The sequence below is a fragment of the Ciconia boyciana genome, chromosome 2, assembly GCF_034638445.1.
Source record: "Ciconia boyciana chromosome 2, ASM3463844v1, whole genome shotgun sequence".
Classification (NCBI taxonomy): Eukaryota; Metazoa; Chordata; class Aves; order Ciconiiformes; family Ciconiidae; genus Ciconia; species Ciconia boyciana.
Window position 1 is genome coordinate 80,500,875 of NC_132935.1, and position 20,873 is coordinate 80,521,747.

Below are 20,873 nucleotides of genomic sequence, written 5' to 3' on the forward strand. Positions count from 1 at the left end.
GTTTCATGGGTAAGGTTGAAACAGGAAAATACCTAAACAAAAACTATTACATACTAAACCATGACTGCTTTTTACAAGCCAAACTGGATCAATATATGCTGGGGCTGCAGAGCAGCATGACGGCCACCCTGTGACATGACACAGGCTGAGCTCTGTAGCAGACCGTACAAACAAAAGATGAGGGGTGCCACATGCCTTTTTTATCCCACCTTTTCCTTCTCTGTAATTCCCTTCCATCACATCCTTTCTTGGACTTCTAGGTTAAGCCTGTTTCTGTGATACACACACGCACATACATACCCACACACATACGTGTATCGCTTCCCTTAGTACGATCAGTCTTCTGCTGAAGGCAACAGTGGAAAGTAAGGTTGATAAAATTTGCAGAATCAGAACCAACGCGCACGAGAAATAATATACTCTGTAAATGTAGTCATGCATTCAAAGAGTGTCCTCTGGAAGTCCCAGAGACAGGTATCTTTCTTTCACATACAGCAAACAGATTTTCTTGACAATCTATGACAATTTTCGTTGGAGAATTCAGTAATTTCAGAGTATACACAAGCTAGAGTTTACGCTGACAATTCAAATAAGCTTTCAGCTACAGCTGCCTCACCTACCCACTGCGACAGCAATTGATAGCCTCATTTTTCGGACTGCTTTGCAGAACAATCTTGGTTCTGCACATTGTTATCAAAATCCAGGCTGCCTGGCTCAGGTTCATATTATATTATTTATGCTGCCTGTGCAACAGTAACAGTACTATACACTTACCTTCAGTGAAAAATGGCATAATCTTCAACACTGGGAACTTAAAGAGGGGTTGAAAACAATTTGCATTCTGTTTTATGTCTGTGGACCAGTACATTTTAGAGCATTTCTTATGAATCAGACACCATACCTTCTGTTACAGATGAGTTACAATCAAGTGTTCAGACATAAAAGGTAAATTTTGTAAATAAAATGGAGATCTCATCTCACAAGACCTGTGAAATACTCTGGTATTTATACAACCTAATCTCCGTTAAAAAATCTGGGTAAATTAACTTAATTTAAATACATTGGTATGAACCAGTTTAAGTAAATGATTACAGCACGTAAAGTCATTAATTTCCAACCGATACAAATTGCTCGGATAGGGACTTACTAGCAAAACTATCTACACCTTAGCAATATGTAAACCAAAAAGAAACTCTGATTTTGATTATGTAGCTTATTATTAGCTCTGATATCCTGAGTACTCATGACACTCACAAAACTTTTACATCGTATGATCAACTTCATATCAAAAGAATTACTCACATAAGTGACTGCAAGCAGGGATTAACTTTTCCTTCAAAGACATCTCAGACGTGGTTTGTTACCGCATCACTCTTCCCTCCCACCCCAATCAGGTTCTGTGGAAATGAACATCTGATTGCCAGAAACTGCAAGGGATTTGGGGGTTTTCCCCAATTTTGCCTATTATTCTTTATTTACTACCCTGGAAACAAAACTTTGGCAAACAGTCAGTGGATGAAATTTCTTGTCAAGTTAGTAGCTACTACTTCACAGAAAAGTGTAAATTGTCACCAAAACAAACAGCAAAGTTGAAATTATACAGTAAATCAGCTTGTGAAGAAGAAAGCTGTCCTATGTGAAAGCATCGAGAAACTTCCTCTTCTCAGCATTTCATACTCCAGATACTCCTTAGATACTCTCTACACTCAAATTCTATTAAACAAAAACTTTATTCATGTATTTGAAAGCACAGCTTAATATTTTAGAATGCAAAGACTGAAATACAATTGTACAACTCCTCCTTTAGTCATAAAAAGCTATAGAAGGGCACATTCCTTACTGAATGCATCTATGTGCTTCTTCGATCATATAAAAATAAAAAGACAAAATACAGAACAAATTGAAATTTGTTTAAAATCATTCAGAATATTTGTTTTGTAAATTCAGAATGAAGATGCAAAGACAATTCATCTCAGAACATATTAAAATAACATTAAAACAGCAAACATTCAGGAATGCCATATTTTAATAACTCATGGTTTTGTATTATCTTTAACTTCACTAATCGGTTGCAATGAGAACCCTCAGGGGAGTTCCCGTCTATGGAGAAAGGCAGACTTCATCCCTTGTTCTTGGTTTTTTTTGAAGTGTAGAATTCTTCTGCAGGACTTCCAAAGTTATTGAGACCGTCAGCTTGATATAAACCTAAAGCAAATAACTGCAATGTCAAGCCATTGCTTTCAGGTAAGCCTTAATTCTGAAAACATTCATTAGCTTTCCATGACAGAAGATTCCTGATCCTTGCTTCCCCCCCCCTCCCCATATGGCATTCCATATGGCATAGCATAAATGCACGTCTCTTCAATCGTGCTCCAGTCTTATTACAAATTGTGGAGCAGACAGGGGGAGGGAGGAAGGCAAAAAAAAGGTATCCTCTCCTAAACACCCCCAGCTAGCTCAAAGACCAAGTAACCCAATGTGAAAAAAATTATTTCCTACCCATAAAACAAACACCAACCATGGTATAATCAGGTTTTATGCGCCTTTTAGTCATCAATATAATATGCCTACACTCACTAAACTCTAAGGTGAAGTGAGGATAAGTTTTAAATTATAGAATATACATCCAGTAACTTTGATAAATGAAATCCAGACATCGTTTCCAGTATTGTTTCCCAGAAGTCTGATACACACAAAAGGCTTCCACCATTAACTAATCCATAAATAATTTCTCAACAGCAGCTTATGGTCAACACTCACAGCTTCTTCTACCAACTGCAACATGGTTGTCCCTGTTAGACCTGCCCCTGAAAACTTCAGGCTCTCTATTCAGCTAGAAAACTGCCAGTAAGGAAAATTCAAATAACAAACAAGTTGGGGACCAAAGTTTGATATAGCATAGGCATACTGTGTGTAGTATAGCAAGGAATATGCCCTTTGGCGAGTACGCGTCTCTCTTCTACTACCAAATTTAAGTTGTCATTTGCCTTATGAGTTATTCTGAATGATGAGGCATTAAAGCCTTACACTTCACAGCCGAAGTATCATCACACTGCCTCTTCCAGCCTTCCTTGCATGTATGCAAGTAAGAGTTCAGCTTCACTCTCCCAGCTACTCACAGAACTTTATGTAGCCATAATGAAATTCTGCTCTGAATTCCTCCTCTTTCATCAGCAAAGTTAGTAGTTATTCCAAGAAAAATAATTTTGCATCCTGCTTCGTGAGGGGAAAAAAGAGGTATGCACATGAAGCAAGGGGGCAGAATTCCCACTCGAAGCAGAGAATGCTTTAGAGACGAAAACCATCGCTGAAGAGATGGCTGCACACCCTGGCACATAGCACATTATAAAGGCTCTAGAAACGAGAAGAAAGGGGAAATGAAGGCAGACACCAATTGCCATTCCAAGGAAGCGCTGTCAGGACTCATGCATGCTACAGTTCACCCAAATGTTAGATAGAAAAGTCATGTCCTGTAGGTCATACTTCAAATTTGAAGGGTTCAGAAACCCAGGAGCCAGAAATACCTCTTAGGATGAAAACAGCAGGAAGCCAGTTTACAACTAGGAATACTGCTCTTGGAGTTCACATGCAACTCTACTTTCGTGTAGGTCTTAAGCACTTTTCTGCTTTTCCCTTTGACAAATTTAGAAGAAACATTTCCATGTCAATCTTCTGACCATTTTAATTCATACTAGTTTTATATCTGTCACTCTCCTACATATTTTTAGTTACTTGTTAAAGATCACTCAACTATGTCTAGTTAAAGTGTCAAACAAAGAGAACATGACAGGAAGAAAATATCTACTCTAAGGACTTCAGAGACTAAAGTCTTTGGCTTGTGGGTGAGGTACATGCAATGAGGATTCTTCACTTGACTCTTACTAGGTTTGTATTATTGCAGGGTTTTGAGATTCCTCAGCATTACCCAGTAAAAATGGAAAACTGGCTTTTATTATTTCCCCTAATTTCTTGAGCTTCCATTGAGAGTAGTCTTCCCTAACAGGCTATAAAACATAATTCTCCATTAAGCATGTTGGGAGTCTGCTTCCTACCAAAAGAAGGAAGCATCTTCTTGCATGATGCAACATGTAATCATTTTAAATTATTCCACAACTCCTCAGCAAAAGGGTTTTTAACCCTAAAACATAAAATTAAAACCCTAACCAGGGACAATTGTCCTTAAAAAAAACACAACAAACAGTTCTGCTCAATTCAAACATAAAAACAAAGCCAAAATGAAACAGCACCATAACAGCCAACAATTAAATCTCATTTGAAAAGTAGTAACTTTGCTGTCCTATACAGCAAACTGCTGTTTTCACAAGGAAGGATTTGGTCACATACACGTGAAATATGTAATAAGTACATATATGTATTTAATACAAAGAGTATTATTACTCTTTAAAGAGTAATACTCTTTAAAGTATTAATGCTCTCTAAATTTTAGGCAAGTCCAGGTCTCATTCATAGGTCTTCCAAGAGAGCAACATCTCCTAGCAAGCAATTTAGCTAGGACTAAACCGAAATCTATTTATTCCCTTACCTCTTTTGAATTGAAAAGCTACTTTCGTTTTTATCATAAACTCAGTCATGAAACAAAGACAGAGATCTTAAATCTTACACATTGGTTTTACTGGGGTAGAGCTTCCAAATATCACATGCCTAGTAAGATGCCAGGCTTTCTTAAGACATACCAGCTGACAAACCAAGTCAGAAGAGTCCTTCTCACTTCAGAATTACACTTTCTTATCACATATTTCAGTTCTTCATATAATATGCGTGCATAAGTAAGTTGGTGCAGCATGTGTCAGTCTGGTTGATCACTGAACTAGATTTGTATTAGTGTGCGCAGTGTCCGAGGTAAAGTATTAAGCTACAACAACTCAATAATGTGGAACCAGGGCGATAAAACTATTTTTTAAAAATACTCAGATTACTTTTGTTTTAAACAAAGCATCCATACTTTCTCTGTATTTGAAACCATGGAAAAACCATTAAATTATCTGTAACTTGCCTGTTACTAAAATACTGAAAATGAACATGTTCATTCATTGAGATGTCTGTCAGCAAAATATCACAAATATAGCCGAATTAAAGTGATACTGCAGTTTCCACTTTATAAACAAGCAAATCCCAATGGCATCAATAAAACTAACTGCTACAATTGAATCTGGGTATGTACAATTTGCAGCTCCTCGAGCTCATCATTTCAAAGCAGACAGAGAAGATGCTTCAGACTGACCAGTACAAAGGCCATACAAGGACATGGGCAATGGCTCTGCCTGAAGCAGAGAACATGAATCACAACCATATCGTTCCTGAAGACGACACTGGAAAGACCACGTCCTTTGAACATGAGGCTTCTGTGTGAAAAGTACTGGAGAAGCTGGGTTCTACATCAGGCCAAGTGCTTATCACCACCTACACGACAAATTTCAGCAGCAGCCAGCTGCACTGGCAAGGAGACTCCACTCATGCTGTACCTATCGCACTGTTTCTTATAAAACAAAGTAATCTGACGTGCCTCTGAACAAAAATCACACCCTGCTCCTGTGCCCTGTATCCCCACCTACACACACACGCTGACAGCATACAGCTCCATACCACGTATACATGGATTATGGAGTCTACATATGTATAATGTATACATACTATATATATACACACACACACCTTTTGTATATTTGTATATTTATACTTTGTATTTATATACATACATATATAAATATGTATATTTATACTTTGTATTTATACTATATACACAAAGACTGAAGGTCCTACAGGCTGCGTAAAGGTTGTAGGCTGGGTAGAGTCAAGAGGTCTTTCAGTGTCCTGTCACTGCAGAAAATTCTTTCCTCTGCGCCTCCGCTTTCCAAGACATCCAGGGGCCAACATGCACTCAACCTAACAGCCCTGCTTAATACTATATACATACATATACACACACCCATATATTTATATGTATATATCTAGTAAGCCAAGCTTAGCAATTGCTAAGTGTGGAGTGGTAAAGAAAACAGATTTTTTTTTTTTTCCCAAGTTAGTTAACTAGACTTAATATGGGAGCATTTAGATTGTTAGCCTATTTGAAAAACGTGGGGGTTTTTTGTTTTGTTTTTTGTTTGTTGGGTTTTTTTGTTATTCCAGCAACCAAGCTTTCAGAGCAGTTTTTATTTTTATAAGATGACAGCATGAGATTGTCGAGTATAGTTGGCTACATTTTCCACATAGTTTTCATAGATGTCCAAGGTCCTTCAGAATTCTGCCCTTTGCTGCACTCTTTGAAATGCTCTTTTAACACCAACCTTGAGCACATATTTGTCCACGTCTTTCAAAAAGATTTTTGCAATTTTCACATGGCATCCTTCCTATAGGCTTTCACAGCTGACCTATCCAAAAAGAAACTACCCCCTTTCTTAATCCTTGGGTTTTCTACTGAGTCACACTTACCTGAGTAACAGTGAAATGTGAGTATATTAAAAGCAGTCCAGGGATACCAATAATTATTTGTTGTGAAGAATAAAAGCTTTTAACTGATTCAGAGAAGTAAATCTATTGACATAATTAAACAATTTAACTGCTTTTGTTTTTAACCCTGCCTTCCTTTCTACTTTCTTTTGTTCTTCATCAGTCCACCTTTTTGCATTTCATTTCAAATTGAACACGAGCTGTTTGGAACAAAGATGTGCAATTTTATGTAATCACAGCATGTACAGCAAAATGAAACCACTGGACCATTTAAATACTAGCAAGATGTGCAGAAAAAGCAGCAGAAATCCATGTTTTTACCTTTGTTTTACATATTAAAAAGTAATGCAGGCCAGTAGTTCACCAAGCACTTTTCATAGCCTCCATTCCAAGTTGCACCTTCTCACGGGAGTTGCATCATTATCATGGTCACGTGCATATATTGAGAGAAATACATAAATCGTCACACCAGTCTCCTTTTCAATGGGATCCTAAGAGAATTCAGTATTATAAAGCCTAAATTTTACATGGGTTTGGGGAGAACGAGGAAGCAAATGTTCTTTCCCAAAATGTTCTTTCCCTGAGGTAAAAGAAATGAAGTCAGAGATCATATTTTTTTACAGTTCTACAACACTCAGATGAAAGCAGCCATCTATCTTCCCTCTGAGCTTTCTAGGCACTCAATTGGTCTTTGAATTCCCAGAAAACTCAAAAGCTACATATACTCTGTTTAGTTTCCATCCTTTTCTGGTTTTTATTTCAAAAGAGCATTATTATTTTTCTGAAGTTAACTAACCAAAACCAAATGCCAGCATACAAAAATTACTACTCACTCTACTAAAAGTTTATTTGCTTTCCTTTTTTACCACTGAGAAAAGAGTTCAAACTTCAGTCTTACTAGGAAAATCTAAAATATGTTTCTCTATAGGTTTAATTAAAATTTTAAAGCTGGATCCATGACATCCAGATTGAAACAAAATCTTTGCTCTACAGAGATGTTGGCAGTAGAAAATACTTCTCTGGTTACATTGACATCTTAACATTTGAGTGGTAAGTTATTATTCAAGAAATGTTATTTTCTTGTTTGAATCAAGCAGTTTTATCTGTCTGAACAAGCAGTTTTATCTCTCTGAAAGTAGAAAAAACACCCCTGAACTGCTTCTATTTGTTGTGAACAGGCTGAGAGACTCAGCTGTTGCGTTTAACAGAGGTACAGGGAAACTAGAAGAGCATTTTAGAGGAAACAGGCTGAGAAAGTTTCCTCTGCGTATTTATCATTGCACATATTTTGTGAACTTGACAACCGTGCCTTTTAAACATTCTTCCCCCTACACAGGCAGTTTCACAAAGTGGAGAAAAATATTTTGGTAAAACCCCAGTCTCTGCCTGTACAGAGAACAAATGGTGAACCTCAAACTACTGTCACTGAACTTCTGAAATTCACTAGTTTTCATCTTAATCCAATAAAATGTCATAGGAAAGTTTTATCTTCTTAATTTTCTTATGAAAACTAGCAGGGCTCCAAAAATCAAAGTTTGCCTCTTAACTGCTGTTGATCAAGACTTGCTGTCCAAATTTCCATTTATAAGTTTCTTTGCATTGTTGCATTTACTTCATTCGAAGTTACGTTACAAAGTAAATGGAATTTCCTCTTTGAAAAGACTGCAAGATTTAGCTTATATTGCTTATATTCAGCACAACTGGGAGCGCCATGAGCTTAGCTTTCCCAAGAAGCCTGCAATACCAGGGAACTAAATCAATACCACGTGCAGAGAATTCCATTTGCCAAAGAAGTTTAAAATGTTAGAGAAGCGAGCTCATAAATAGTTTATTTAAAAATGTTTCTGTAAACTATTTTGTGCATTTCATTATCCTTCAGGCTACGCTGAAATTGTCAACACAAGCGTGACAAACTACCTTCACTATTCTGCATGTCTCAGCTGTCACCTACCAGCTCTATCATTCCTCCGCCATCCATTCTATTCCTAATTGTACAGAGGCAATATAAATAATGCTCTGAAATAAATTTTAGAGAGATTGATGCATAGATTGTTTTCCTGATTTTTTTTGCCCGTAAACACTCTCCTGAAGGAAAACAGCTCTATCAGTTGTTCCCTTCACCCTTCCAAAACACTTTTTTTTCCTTTTAGCAACGAAGTGCAGATTTTTCCTCATCACAGATTCTTGAAAAACAGTTGAGAAGCTGATGACTCCTATCCCATTCATACTGCTAATTAAAACAAAACAAACCCCCAAACCCAAAACACAAACACTTCACTGAAATAAAGTGAAACTAAGTCACGTTTAACGTGACTAAAACGCAAAATCTAAGCCAAATTCTGATTTTATTTTAAAATAACAAAAGGAAAGAAGATATAAAGTTCAGTATCAGACAGCTTTATGTCAATGAATATGTAACAGAACAAGAATAAGGCTTCTGCATTCACATTTCAAGTTATTCTGAGAAGCTGTTCGCTTTATTATTATGAGGCAAATCTGGCATAGTAATTAACCTGCTGGGGATTAGGAACTATTAGGCTCAGTTTCACTGTACCCATGTGTACAGCCGATATGATTACAGGCACACAGGGGGTGATAAACAGGCTCCTCAATGAAAGTATTTCCACCTAGCTGACTTGAAAACTGAATCAGCGAGAACCCATAACTGGAAAGGAAAAGGTGGAGATGTGTTCAGCGTGCATTTTGAGACATCAGCTCTTGAATTTCTCTGTGAAAGTCATGCATGCACATTTGTCGATGAGGAAATTTCATTTAGGAAGTTCCCCCTGTGAAAAGGCAGCCCTCTTCTTCCTATACAGCATAACCGAACTGCTCTAAAGGCTCTCTTATCAGATCCAAGAACTGGACCCCCCATTTTTACTGAAATAACGTATATTATCTTACATACTTCAGAAGGAAGCTTTTGCGCAGCACTTCTCTGTTGGTTTTTTTTAGGAGGGGAGATTCTGGTGTGTAAAGCGTGCAGAAGCAGAAAGGTAACAGATGGTTGCTGGAGTTGTGCCACAGAAAATGCAGCGGCTGACAGGATCTGTTATCCCTTAGCGGCTGCAGTTGAAACCTTTACAGTTTAGGATAAAATTTCATTAAAAAAAAATGTAGCTGCTGACAAATGAAAAAAAAAATCCATTAGAGAAGACTATGCAAAGACGACTTCATCCTGCAGAGAAGATTTTACGTATTTAAAAGAATTTCTACATACATGAGAGGAAAAGCTTTGCCTAAACAGAGGTTCTGCTATTTGGCTACCGATGGCAAACTCTGTTCTCAGCTAGGATGGTAAAGCCACAGGAGAAATCAAACCCCCTCTTCCCACTTTTTCCTGAAAAAGCTATCTAACATTAAAACATCTAAAGGATCCTCTGTGCGCCAATCTGTGTGCAGCCAGAGCTTTACAAGACATTTGGCAACTACTCCAATGCAGAAAAATGTCAAGCCTTCCCTATTAAAAACTATTGGAAGGAATCACAGAACTACACAGAAAACTCAAAAGGCATAACAAGGGCCATTTAAGACCATAAATTTACAAAAACCTGTAGGATGCTCCAGGCCTACCCTCTGCCCGGAGTCCTAGCAGGCATCTCCTGGGCTTCACTGGCCATGGCTCCCTCAGGTCCTCCTTGCAACGTAGCAGCAGCTTCAGCCTCTGCTACTGGCGAGCGAGGCCATTCCACCCTGTCACCACCCACCTCCAGCGATCCATGGCTGCACACGCGGCATCACTCTGCCCTTAATACAAAGGGCACGGGATCAGCAGGTCTCCAGTCAGCACCATTTCCCCACAGTCAGTCCCATGGGCAGGTCCCCTCCAAGGAGCACGCCAGCGGGCACTATGGTCACAGGCTGTCCCCATGTCACCTTGTGGCCGAGGAAAAGTAATGTGGTAATCTTCCATCCCCATCTGTGCCTTGCTAGTGGGAAAATCCCAGGTCATGAACATTATACCTAACACCTCCACACCATCTTGAGCCTTGGGCCAGAGGATTCCACCCCGGAACACCTTCCTGCTTCTTTTTTGAGACATGTTAAGAAATAAAATAGATTATTTTTTTTTTCCATTGTTCTTACCCAGGTGATTTAAGGTCAGTTCTTAAATCTGCCAGAAATTGTTTGATACATGAAGGTCACATTATATTCTGCACTTCAACCATCTATAAACCAAGAATAGGAGAACCCCATACTGCAAAACTGTTGTGGAAATAACCTTGCTGATTTTTGGAGGCACAGAGAAGTCCCAGGTAGAAATTATATTGGTGTTTCTGCAAGGAGATAGCCAGGATTATGGAACTGCAAACTCTGTGTTAGTTTGCAGTGATTTGAGAGAAGTTAGAGCCCAAAAATTTTAAGGACAATGAAATTACATAAGAAGCAGCTATAGGAAATTTAGTTTCTGAATCTTTCCAGAACTCACAGGGAGTCAAGAAGAGGGACCACTTTTCATACTAGTAACAAAAGCTGGAACAAGGGAGGCTGACTGATCAGCACAGCTTCTGATAGAGGGTAACACAGAAGCGTGACACAATCCTGACTAACAGGAAGGTAAGGAAGTTGCGTTTACTAAGAAACTCCGTTACACCTGTGTTGTCAGTATTCATTCCTCCCACTTCCACCAACACACACACAATCACCTTTCTTTAGCCTTGTCAGCTATCAGGGCCAAACTTTCAAAACTAAATTTTTATATTTGAGATGCTCAAATTCAGGTAGGTGAAGGAAAAACATAGCATCAAACAGCATAAAAACAAAAATCAGCCCTCCTCTTTGAAATGGAGTATATGAACCAAATATATCATGTCCTGGTATGGAACAAAAGGATTATCAAGCTAACTTCAAATGACTTTTAAAGAGTAAGAAACTAAATTCAAATACTTCACTCTTTAAACTTGTGTAGCTTTTGCTCATTTCGTGAAGTAAATTACTTGTTATACCTTGGAAAAGAGTTTGCACAGCTCCTCCTTTCCCCACATGTGCCTTCCTCCTCCATATTTTTACCTTTGGCATATTCAGGAAACCTGGAGATCTCACTCTGTCCTCCTTTGGGCTAAGAAAACCTTTCAATTTCTTTCCAGGTCTTCAGCTATCCAGATCTCTTCACTTCACTGCATGGTAAGGATAAATATGACCCCCAAATTATTAGAGGTGGGTGGCAAGCTAAACAGCAAGCGATCCCACTGCTGCTGCAGTGGCTTAAAAACCAACCAAACAAAAAAAACAAGTAAAAAGAACAAATATTTCACAGTAAGTCTAGAGACTAGGAGTTTCCTTGGCAACAATGGCTGTAGGATTTCTATGGAATCAGTGGTGGCTTTTGCTTCCTAGGAAACCACTCGCTTAATGCTCAGAACTGCGATGCATCTCTGAACCCCACTTGCTCGACGAGCTCCTGGAGTGGGGCAGCGGAGTGGGGTGAGAAAGAAAGATCTAAGTGAAGGTGGTGGAGATCGCCAGAGGAACAGCGATGCACTGGAGAAAGAAAGGTTAGGGACTGGACTTCACATCAGGCTCTGATCTTGAGTAAGCTGGCAGAGATCAGTCTACTCCCATCTAACATATTTAATCTACACAGAGCTAGGGTTCTTAAAGTCAGGCTCTTAATTTATAAAAGCTATAAAGTTCTGCTAGAAACTAATAAAAGTTGTTGACCATTCCTTCCCTTCATCATTTTTAGCTCAACTCTACACTAGAAACATTGTTTCTGCAAACTCTTGGTGTTATTCTCTTACAGAAATCTCCTGCACACCTAATGATGCATTTTGTACAATGGCTACAGAATTAGCTGGCTTTTGTTTCCTGTTTATAAATAGTTGTGCAACATCACACTGATGTCCAGCTTCAGAAACTAACAACCTCTGCATAGCAATTTATGTCTCAGTGTTGAGGATGATTTTCGGTTGCTGTTTTTAATGAGAAAATTTGAGACTGTGTGTCCTGATTTTAGCAAGCTTCTTCAAAACTTTCCCCATTCATCTTCTCCACCTAACATATTTCCCCCCCCTCCCTCCCATCATGTTTCCTATGGAAGTAAGAGCAAGATTATCCTTTGAACTTCAAAGCACCTTACAAATTTAACTTACTCTCAACATTCCTGTAAACAGCAAGATCATTATTATCCATTCGGCTGATGAGACGTCCAAGAGCTACTACTGAGAAGCTTCTTACGTGGTTTATCTTGCCAGGAGATCGTAACAGCTTACATGAGCCCAGTAAAGCCTGAAAGTATGGTTCTTCCCATGTTGTTAATGCCTGGTTGGAAAATATACTTACAACATTTTCTGGCTCTTACACTCTGTCATCACAGAAAGGCACCACGCAGATTTTGCATCTGTCAAAGTTTGCAAATGAGCCACAGGATACTGAGCAAAATGTGTGGCAAACAAAGGCAGAAACTGCATTGAGACGTATATTCACCATCAGAAGCTCAGTTATGCTGTTCAAGAACCAGAAGTGAGCTACAGACAGTATGAGGATGAGGTACAGTGTCCACCTGGTTCTTCCTGGATGAATGAAGCCATTAAAATATGCAACAGGTTAAGAAAGAAACAGCAGAAAGGGCTTTGTTGCTGTTCTTCAAGTGGCAGACCAGCATTATCGGGGGCAGGGAAAAATAAATTAAAAAAATTGTCCAAAAAGGAGACATCGCTTTTGTCTCCCCCCCATTGTTAGATGTGCACTTATCAGCACCACGTGGAGCTCCTGCCACTGCTCTCCTGAATGCCCTGTATCATTGACAAGTATGTAAGTGGCCTTTCACTTCTCTCCCTCCAGCATAAAGGAAAGGAATTAACCTTCTGGTGGAGGGAGAGGATTATAAGAGCTAAACTTTCAGATCAAAACAAAAGATGAGGCATCATCTCTCTCAAAATTATACCCTGTATACTGCATAAATAACCTACCAAATAAAATGGCTACATATAACCTGTTCTCTGCTGATGGTTTAGGAACTGTAAGCACTTCTGGACAGACTCATTATTCAAACTACATGGACCAGCACTGCCCGCGTAACTGTAATATACCAAAATTGTCATGTTCTGTGATTACAGTAGGGCAGGTTTGTTAATGATAGGATCAGATTTCTTTAAAGATAGGATGGCAACAAAATGGAGTGGCCTCCTGCACTGTCAATAAAATGGTACTAGCCACTTTATTCCTGTAGAGTACACTTAAGGGTTTTTTGGGTTTTTTTTTGGGGGGTGGGGGTGTTTTCCAAGCATCTCTCCCAGAGAAAGGAGGTTGCTAAACAACATGGGGCAAATTCTAGAGAGAAAAAAAATAGCAAATACAGGTGGATGCTTTTGTGCATACTGAATGGCATTTGCTGCACTGTGAAATGACTCCACTTACGTCCAGTGCCTCCCCAGCCATTTATAAACCACCTCGATGTAAACCATAGGAAGACAGAAACTGCTAGCATATACAGCAGTGTGCTCAAATACACACAAAAATAAGTTTTCCAAGTTCTGGGTACCATTCCTCTACTTCACCACAAGTTGACTCTGGCATGGACCAGTTAGCTCCTTGTTTATTTTGCCATGCTCAAGCCAGAACTAAACATTCTCTAGGAAAGTCTTTTCCAGCCAAGGTTTACAGCTAAGCAAGTCTCCTGAAATCCCAAATTAGCAGATTTGAGGATAGTCTATGGATTCCCGCCTCACCTATTTTAAGAAGCAGGCTTCATCCCTAGTTACCTACTGCAGGAAGGGGAAACAGATTGCTGTTTATTTTATCATACCTGCCATGTTTTCTCAAAACTAGTTGTACACTAAGTAAAAATTCACGCCTTCTATGTAGAAAGGATCTTTATGAGGAATTGCAATTTGCTCCAGACTTGCTATTCCTGAATTGGGTGTATTTTTGTGCTGTTTAGACTCTTTGATTTTATTTTCTTTAAGAGTCAGTTTTTCATACTCAGAGGAGTATACATTAAAGCCTGAGAGACTGCACAATTTTTATGTAGGGAAAATAAACCAGGTATTTCCTTGCTGAATGAAAGATACAGTTAAACAGAGCTACAAAAATGAGCACTCTCAAACACCATCCGCTTGGTTCTACCAATACAAGGGGCCTGGCCCATGTAAATTTGATGCAAAAAAATTCTTATCAGGGTGTTAGTAGGATCTAGGAAGTTGAACCGTTTACTACTGGAGGTAAGCCCACATTGCCAAACATTTACATGCTCAGATCTACTAGAAGTATGTTTCCCATGGCTTCACCACCACCACCATCACCATCGGAGAATCACCTCCTCCTTTACTTCACCCTTAATTTCCGATAAGGGTAAGAGGGATCTTTGAAAACTACTGAGTGAAAAGGAGAGCTGCCTATCACACATTGTGTCATATAAAAGCAGGGAGGTACATCTGCAAGCCCTGTTCTGTCTCATCCAGACCAGAAATATGAACTTCAATCTTCTACCTTGAGTTAGAGTTATGCCAGAGACCCACCAACACCTATAGCAGCCCTCTGGATTCTGAAAACCCAAGCCCACATCTCAGGACTGACCACAGCAGTGCTGCACAGTGTTGCCACCAGCTGTACTGTAGTCACAGCAAGGCCTTCTGCCCCACCAGAAGTTTCTGAAGGTGACAACCATTCCCAAAGAAGCTACCAGACATGTTCCCACTAAGATGTCCAACCCCCAACACATGCAGGTTTACACTGTTATTTTCGTACCTCGTTACACTGTTCGAGTGCCTGGCTGCTATTCAGATTTACAGTAGACTAACACTATTAACACCGAGACAATCCTTGGAACAAAGTGAGATTAAATATATGGTGAAGACTCCGGCAGAAACATTTACCTTTTAACAGGCCATGTTCCAAACCCTGTGTGCTAATCTCATAAGCAGTTTTACTGGAGCACAGAAATTTAACTAGAGTTTATTTTACTTCTATCACTTTTCCTACAGAAAAATAAAGCTCTCTAGCTTTTATTTTGTAAACGGATCTTTTTTTTGGGGGGGGGGGAGGGGGAGGGAAAGAATACAAAGGAAAGATGAGTTTTGAAAATTACAGTTCACATAAAATGTTCTGATCTAATTTATTTCCTTTCATAAGTTGAAAGAAAGCTAATTTAAAAGTTTAGAAGATAGACAGACAGCACCATCATCTTCTGCTAGGAGGAAATTAAGGCCAGCAGAGGTAATGAAATGGAAAGTTGACTCTGAAAGCGCAGAACAGAGCAGACATGTCTCAGGGTATTACAGTTAAATCATGCAATACCTGGAAAACTCTGTGTTTATGCTGACCTATACCCAGACAGTTCTAAAGGTGAGAACCACTACGAGATAGCTGGGTTTAAAAATTTTGTTTCCTTGTAAAGTTGCAACATGATTCCACTGCTAGTGGTTTTTGTGGGGTTTTGTGGTTTTTTTGGTTGTTGTGGTGGTGTTTAGAGCCCAATCATTATTGCAGTCTGCTCTATAATGAAGAATGAACCCTTCACAGCTTCATTCACCAAAATTACCCCATTTCTTCTGAATAAATTAGTTTTAAAGGTTCTGAAACACTATCTTGGGAAAGGGAATGCCATAAGGGAAAATTTTAAGTGTAGATCAATATAATTCAATGCCATACGAAAATGGACATTTGAACTCTGAAATTCATTTGGTAGCCTTCAATGGAGTGTATTCCACATAACTCTTGCTGTTAACTCATCTTCTTGCCAGCTTCTTTGCAGGAGTAGATGTGTGTATACTGGCACATAAATAAAAACAGGTACGAAGAGAAGAAAAGTCACAAAACAAAGAAGGAAACACGTTGACTCAACCCATTAAACCAGACACAGTGAGTCCATAAACAAGAAAAACCACTGTTACCACAAAACTTCATTGCTATGTATTAAACTGAAGGATGTGAAAATTATGTATTTTTCAACTGTTATGCAGCAAGTGTGATTTATCAGCAGCGGTACATGTACATGGTTTAACCTACTGTCAGTCACAGTAGGTTACAAATGCAAAAATTAAGTAATTTACATGCATTTGTCAGGTTTGTATTTTGGAGTAAAAATTGGAAGGCACACAGACTGACAATTGGATACCTGCATTTCTATTTCTAGGGCTCCCCGGTTCCCCTAAAGTCTAAGAGTAGACAAACTTAGATAATTTGTTGGTGCCAAGAGACAGATTAATCTTTCTGAGATGAAAGTAGGCTGGAAAATATCACATGAACATATATCTCTGATACTTTAAAATACTCATGACTTCTCTCATTCACAGTTCAGTAGGAACTAAAAGCAAGACAATAATTAGAAAATAAATATTGTATTCTTTCCCTCCCTCCCTATACCACTGTTTCATAGATTATGGCATGAAACAGTTCATATCACAGACCTATTGTGTATTTCTCTTCCTTTTTTGACATGAAGTACACATAAAAGAATGCTCTGAAGAATCAATCTGTAAATTATCTTTGGTATTCAACTTTTTCATGTTCCATACACAGAACTTAAGTTTTATTTCTGACAGGTGATAAGGGGCTTATGTCCTTTTTAAATAACAAAGCCTCAGACTCTCTGCCAGTATAGATGTATATAGTTTTTACTGCCTGTTATATGAGCTTGTACCAGCTAACAGTCTACCTGCATAAATTCAAAATTATCCCCTCCCACAAACTTGATAATAAATATCTTGTTACTTTTTGAAAACAGTTTTTGTCCTAAAGTTTAAGTTAATGAACATTAAACTGCATTTTATGACAGTTGGATGATGCAGAACAGATGTTGAGCTAAAATTTCATTTGCCAAATGTCAGCTCAGAATACGTATGTAAAATTGGAATATTAGTAATCCAAACTACTCAGTGAAAACAATGGAAAAAATTGTCAACTACTTCAGTGCCTGCCAACCATTTTTCTGGGACTTCAGATGGAAATTCCGCCTGAACTGAAGATTCCAGAAAATAATGTTCAGTTTTAGGAACTCTAATTGCTTATTAGGATGAGTACGTTCTCTTCTGGCTATCTGTTTGTCATCTTGAGCTGACTGACATATTGCAAATGCTAATCAAAAGCCTGCAATTAGTATGCTTTTGTCTTGCAGATTTTCCTCTGCCAGTGAGCCTTTGTTTGGACCTCTGGTTGGACAGGTAGGCTCGGTGTCTGAAAATGATGCCTGCCATTCCCCTCCACGATTCCTGTCAGTCACAAAAAACCCCAACTAACCAGCCAACCAAAGCAGCAATAGGTCTGTAAGGAAACTCAAAACTTATCAGTTGACAAAGTCCATCCGCTGAACAACATGTTTGGTTTTTTTTTTCTCGCTGTGTAAGATATAAATGATAGCCCTTTGAGGAATACAATGCAACTTAACAAAGCCATTGAAAGTCTTTCTTGTATTTGGGCCATGTTTTCCTTTTCCTAATTAAAGACAGTACTTCTAATTATACCTCCCATGTCCTACCCTAAATAATTTCTGTCCTTCCATAATATTTTTTCAAGCATCTGGAAAGTTTTCTGTCCCCTCCTTTCCACACTTGTCATTTATCCACATTTTTGTAATCTATCCATAGAAATCAACATTCTATAAATCTTCTGGTTGCTTTTGTTGCTTTTCTCCAAACTCCTTCCAATTTTTCAATGTCTTTCCACTAGCTGAATGATCAACAACTGCTGTAGGCCACAGATAGTTTCACAAGCCAGTCTGCCTACGGGGACTATAGCTTCTGGGGACTAAGGCATAACATAATCAGGTGTGCTTCTGACATTTCTCTATAAGAATTATTCAAACCAACAAGTAAGGGCAGCAATACTAAGTAAAAGACACCACGCACAGTCCATGGATCAAATGAATAAGATCAAGAGTAATGCAAACCTCTCTTACAAAAGTTATTTTGTGCAAAATCCCAATCCATCTAATAGTAATTAGTAATAATATTTAATGATCCCCTCTAAAGAGTTTACGAAGTTCAATTTATACCTGGATGCCTGCTCGCTCCTACTTTACCTACAGAAATCAATACTCATGAATGCACAAATGGTATCACAAGACGAGAAAGAACCAAAAAGCAGGCAAATGAAAAATTTCCAAGAGGAAATCTTCTTTTACAAGCACATATCCTATACATTAACTGACTAACAGTTTTGAAGTGATAGCAGAGCAACTAAACAGAGATAACCTTTTCTTAAAAAGATATTATGTCTAGGATCTGCAGCGATATTGTAAATATGTCTTTCCTGGCTATAGGGAATAGTGCCTTCAACATCATCACGCTTCTCCTAAGAACATTTCATATAGATTACAGTCATTTCTCCTCTGGTTTAGTGCACTCCTAATGTAATTTTCTTTAAGTTCGAACACGAGACAATTACAAAGCAAAGCTCTTTTTCCTCTGTGGGCTTTTATATTCTGGAATACAAATATATCAAAATACCAATGTTTCAGAAAAAGACTGTTTCCCTCTGGTTACCAATGTTTGCTCTGGGGCAGGGGGAAGAAGGGGAGGAATTCAGTTTATATTTTTTCAAATTTCTGGAGGAAAAGCTGGGGGGGGGGTGGGGGAGAAAAGGTTGAAGACAGAAGTTTTCTCAACAAATAAAACTCTGCAATGGCAGAAGTAGCTGCAAGCAGTGGTGTTTCTGATGCGCCACAAAATTTAGCTGCTGTTGTGTTCCTGGCTGGAGAGACAGAGAAAACTGCTATAATGCTAAACAAGTAGAGAAATCAGGTTGTGAATATTTGGTTTTTAATGCAGGGAAAGAAGTCTTTTCAAATTGTTGCTTAAACACCTCCAGCATTTTTGTTGGGGGCAAATTTTTGGGCTCTCCTATCATTAAATTACACTTACCAAAAAAAAAAAAAAAAAAAAAAAAAATCACACCATCTGCCACAGAAAAACCTTGTATAAATTAACACTTTCAACTAGTTTAAACTTAATTTACCAAAGAGACTTGCTTTCTGTTCTATCAGAAAACTGAACAAAATCACCAAGTGCATTGAGGCTTACAGTTAGCATTTCCATTGCTGTTATCACGGAATTCAAATAATTTTCCAGAAAACTCTCTCTCTAATCCATCTGCCTGCTGGGGGTATGTATGGCTATAAAGTTTCCTCCTTGCACCTTCCCTAGGTATATGAGGATGGTCATGCCTCACAGCAACACTAAAAGTTGTGCTATACATTTAAAAAGCATGCACAGTTACTATGATTTCTGCAAAGCTGTAATATGTACATTCTGTTACCACATACTGGCATTGGAAGCCTGCACAACACACAGGGTAAAGCAAAAGCCTGATTACGTGTTGCTTCCACACCGCTCAGTCTCATTGCCCGATACCAGAATATCCTTTTCTGCAGCTTTTATGAATATTAACTGCAGACAAACCAAGAACTGTAACACCTTCTGCCCAATGAGCAACTCGAAAATTAAATTGACAAAACAGTCATACCACTCCTCCCATTTTCAGAGAAAATTACTTTTCATAAGCTTTTGAGGGGTGGCGCTACTGAAAGCAGGCTACACACACACATTTAAGACCACACCTATCATTTCGTTTCACAGAAGAGCTCATGAGAGCCTTCCAAGGTAAAGCATTAAGACAAAGCTGTTATGCAAACAAAATCTTTCATGTACAGTCACTTTTTTGGGGGGTTGTTTTTTTTTTGTTTTGGTTTTTTTTGTTGGTTGTTTTTTTTTTTTTTTATATTCAACAGGAGAAACAGACAAAGCAAACCACAATTACAAACCTCTGCACGAGCAAGAAATAGTAGACAATGAAGGTTTCACCCACCTGGGATCTTTCTGAATGCTATCAATGGAAGGTGACCTAGCCAAGGTCCCTTCAGGTGGGATGGCTGGCCCAGATTTGCTGTATGGTGATTCAACAGAAGGACAATACTGCAGCTGTCGGTAGGGGTCTGCGTAATTGGAGGCTGGGCCGGCTGCATAGCTGGCCCTCTGGAAGGTCGCTGTTGCGTTCTGTGTGCCGTGTTGACTGCCTGTGCGCTGTAAGGGTACGGAGTCGACACCAGGGGAAGATGGGGCTACGACAGGAAAGTAGGGACAAAGTAAAAAATTGAGGACCTGTTCACAGAAATGGTTAACCAGGTCTAGGCAGAGGAAAAAAAAACCAAAAAACAAAAACCACACACATATAAAACAGGGGTTCAAAAAGAATGAGAAAAAAAAAACCAAACAACATTGTCATTTTCAAAACCATTGAAGTAAATAACCATCAAACGAATTTCTAAATGACATGCCACTTCTGGACTAGAAGACCTTTACACCATTTAAACAGACCGCAGCAGTGCTTTTCACTTGGGGTTTTAACTGCACTAACCCAAAATGAAAAAAGTGCAGAGGAAGCATGGGAACAGTCAAGCTAAAATTCACAGCCACCACCAAGTGAGACTTTTGCAGTCCTTACAGGGGTGGAAGTCAGTCAGATCCACC

General features: G+C 38.8%; 1 protein-coding gene across 1 annotated transcript in view; it reads right to left on the bottom strand.

Moving 5' to 3' along the window:
- The window catches only part of CTNND2 (catenin delta 2), a 565,782-nt gene that overhangs the window by 233,444 nt on the left and 311,465 nt on the right, over positions 1-20,873 (bottom strand). Inside the window, exon 8 of the mRNA XM_072851353.1 lies at positions 20,212-20,464. Within this exon, the coding sequence (XP_072707454.1) occupies positions 20,212-20,464 (253 nt within the window). The remainder of the gene's footprint in view (positions 1-20,211; positions 20,465-20,873) is intronic.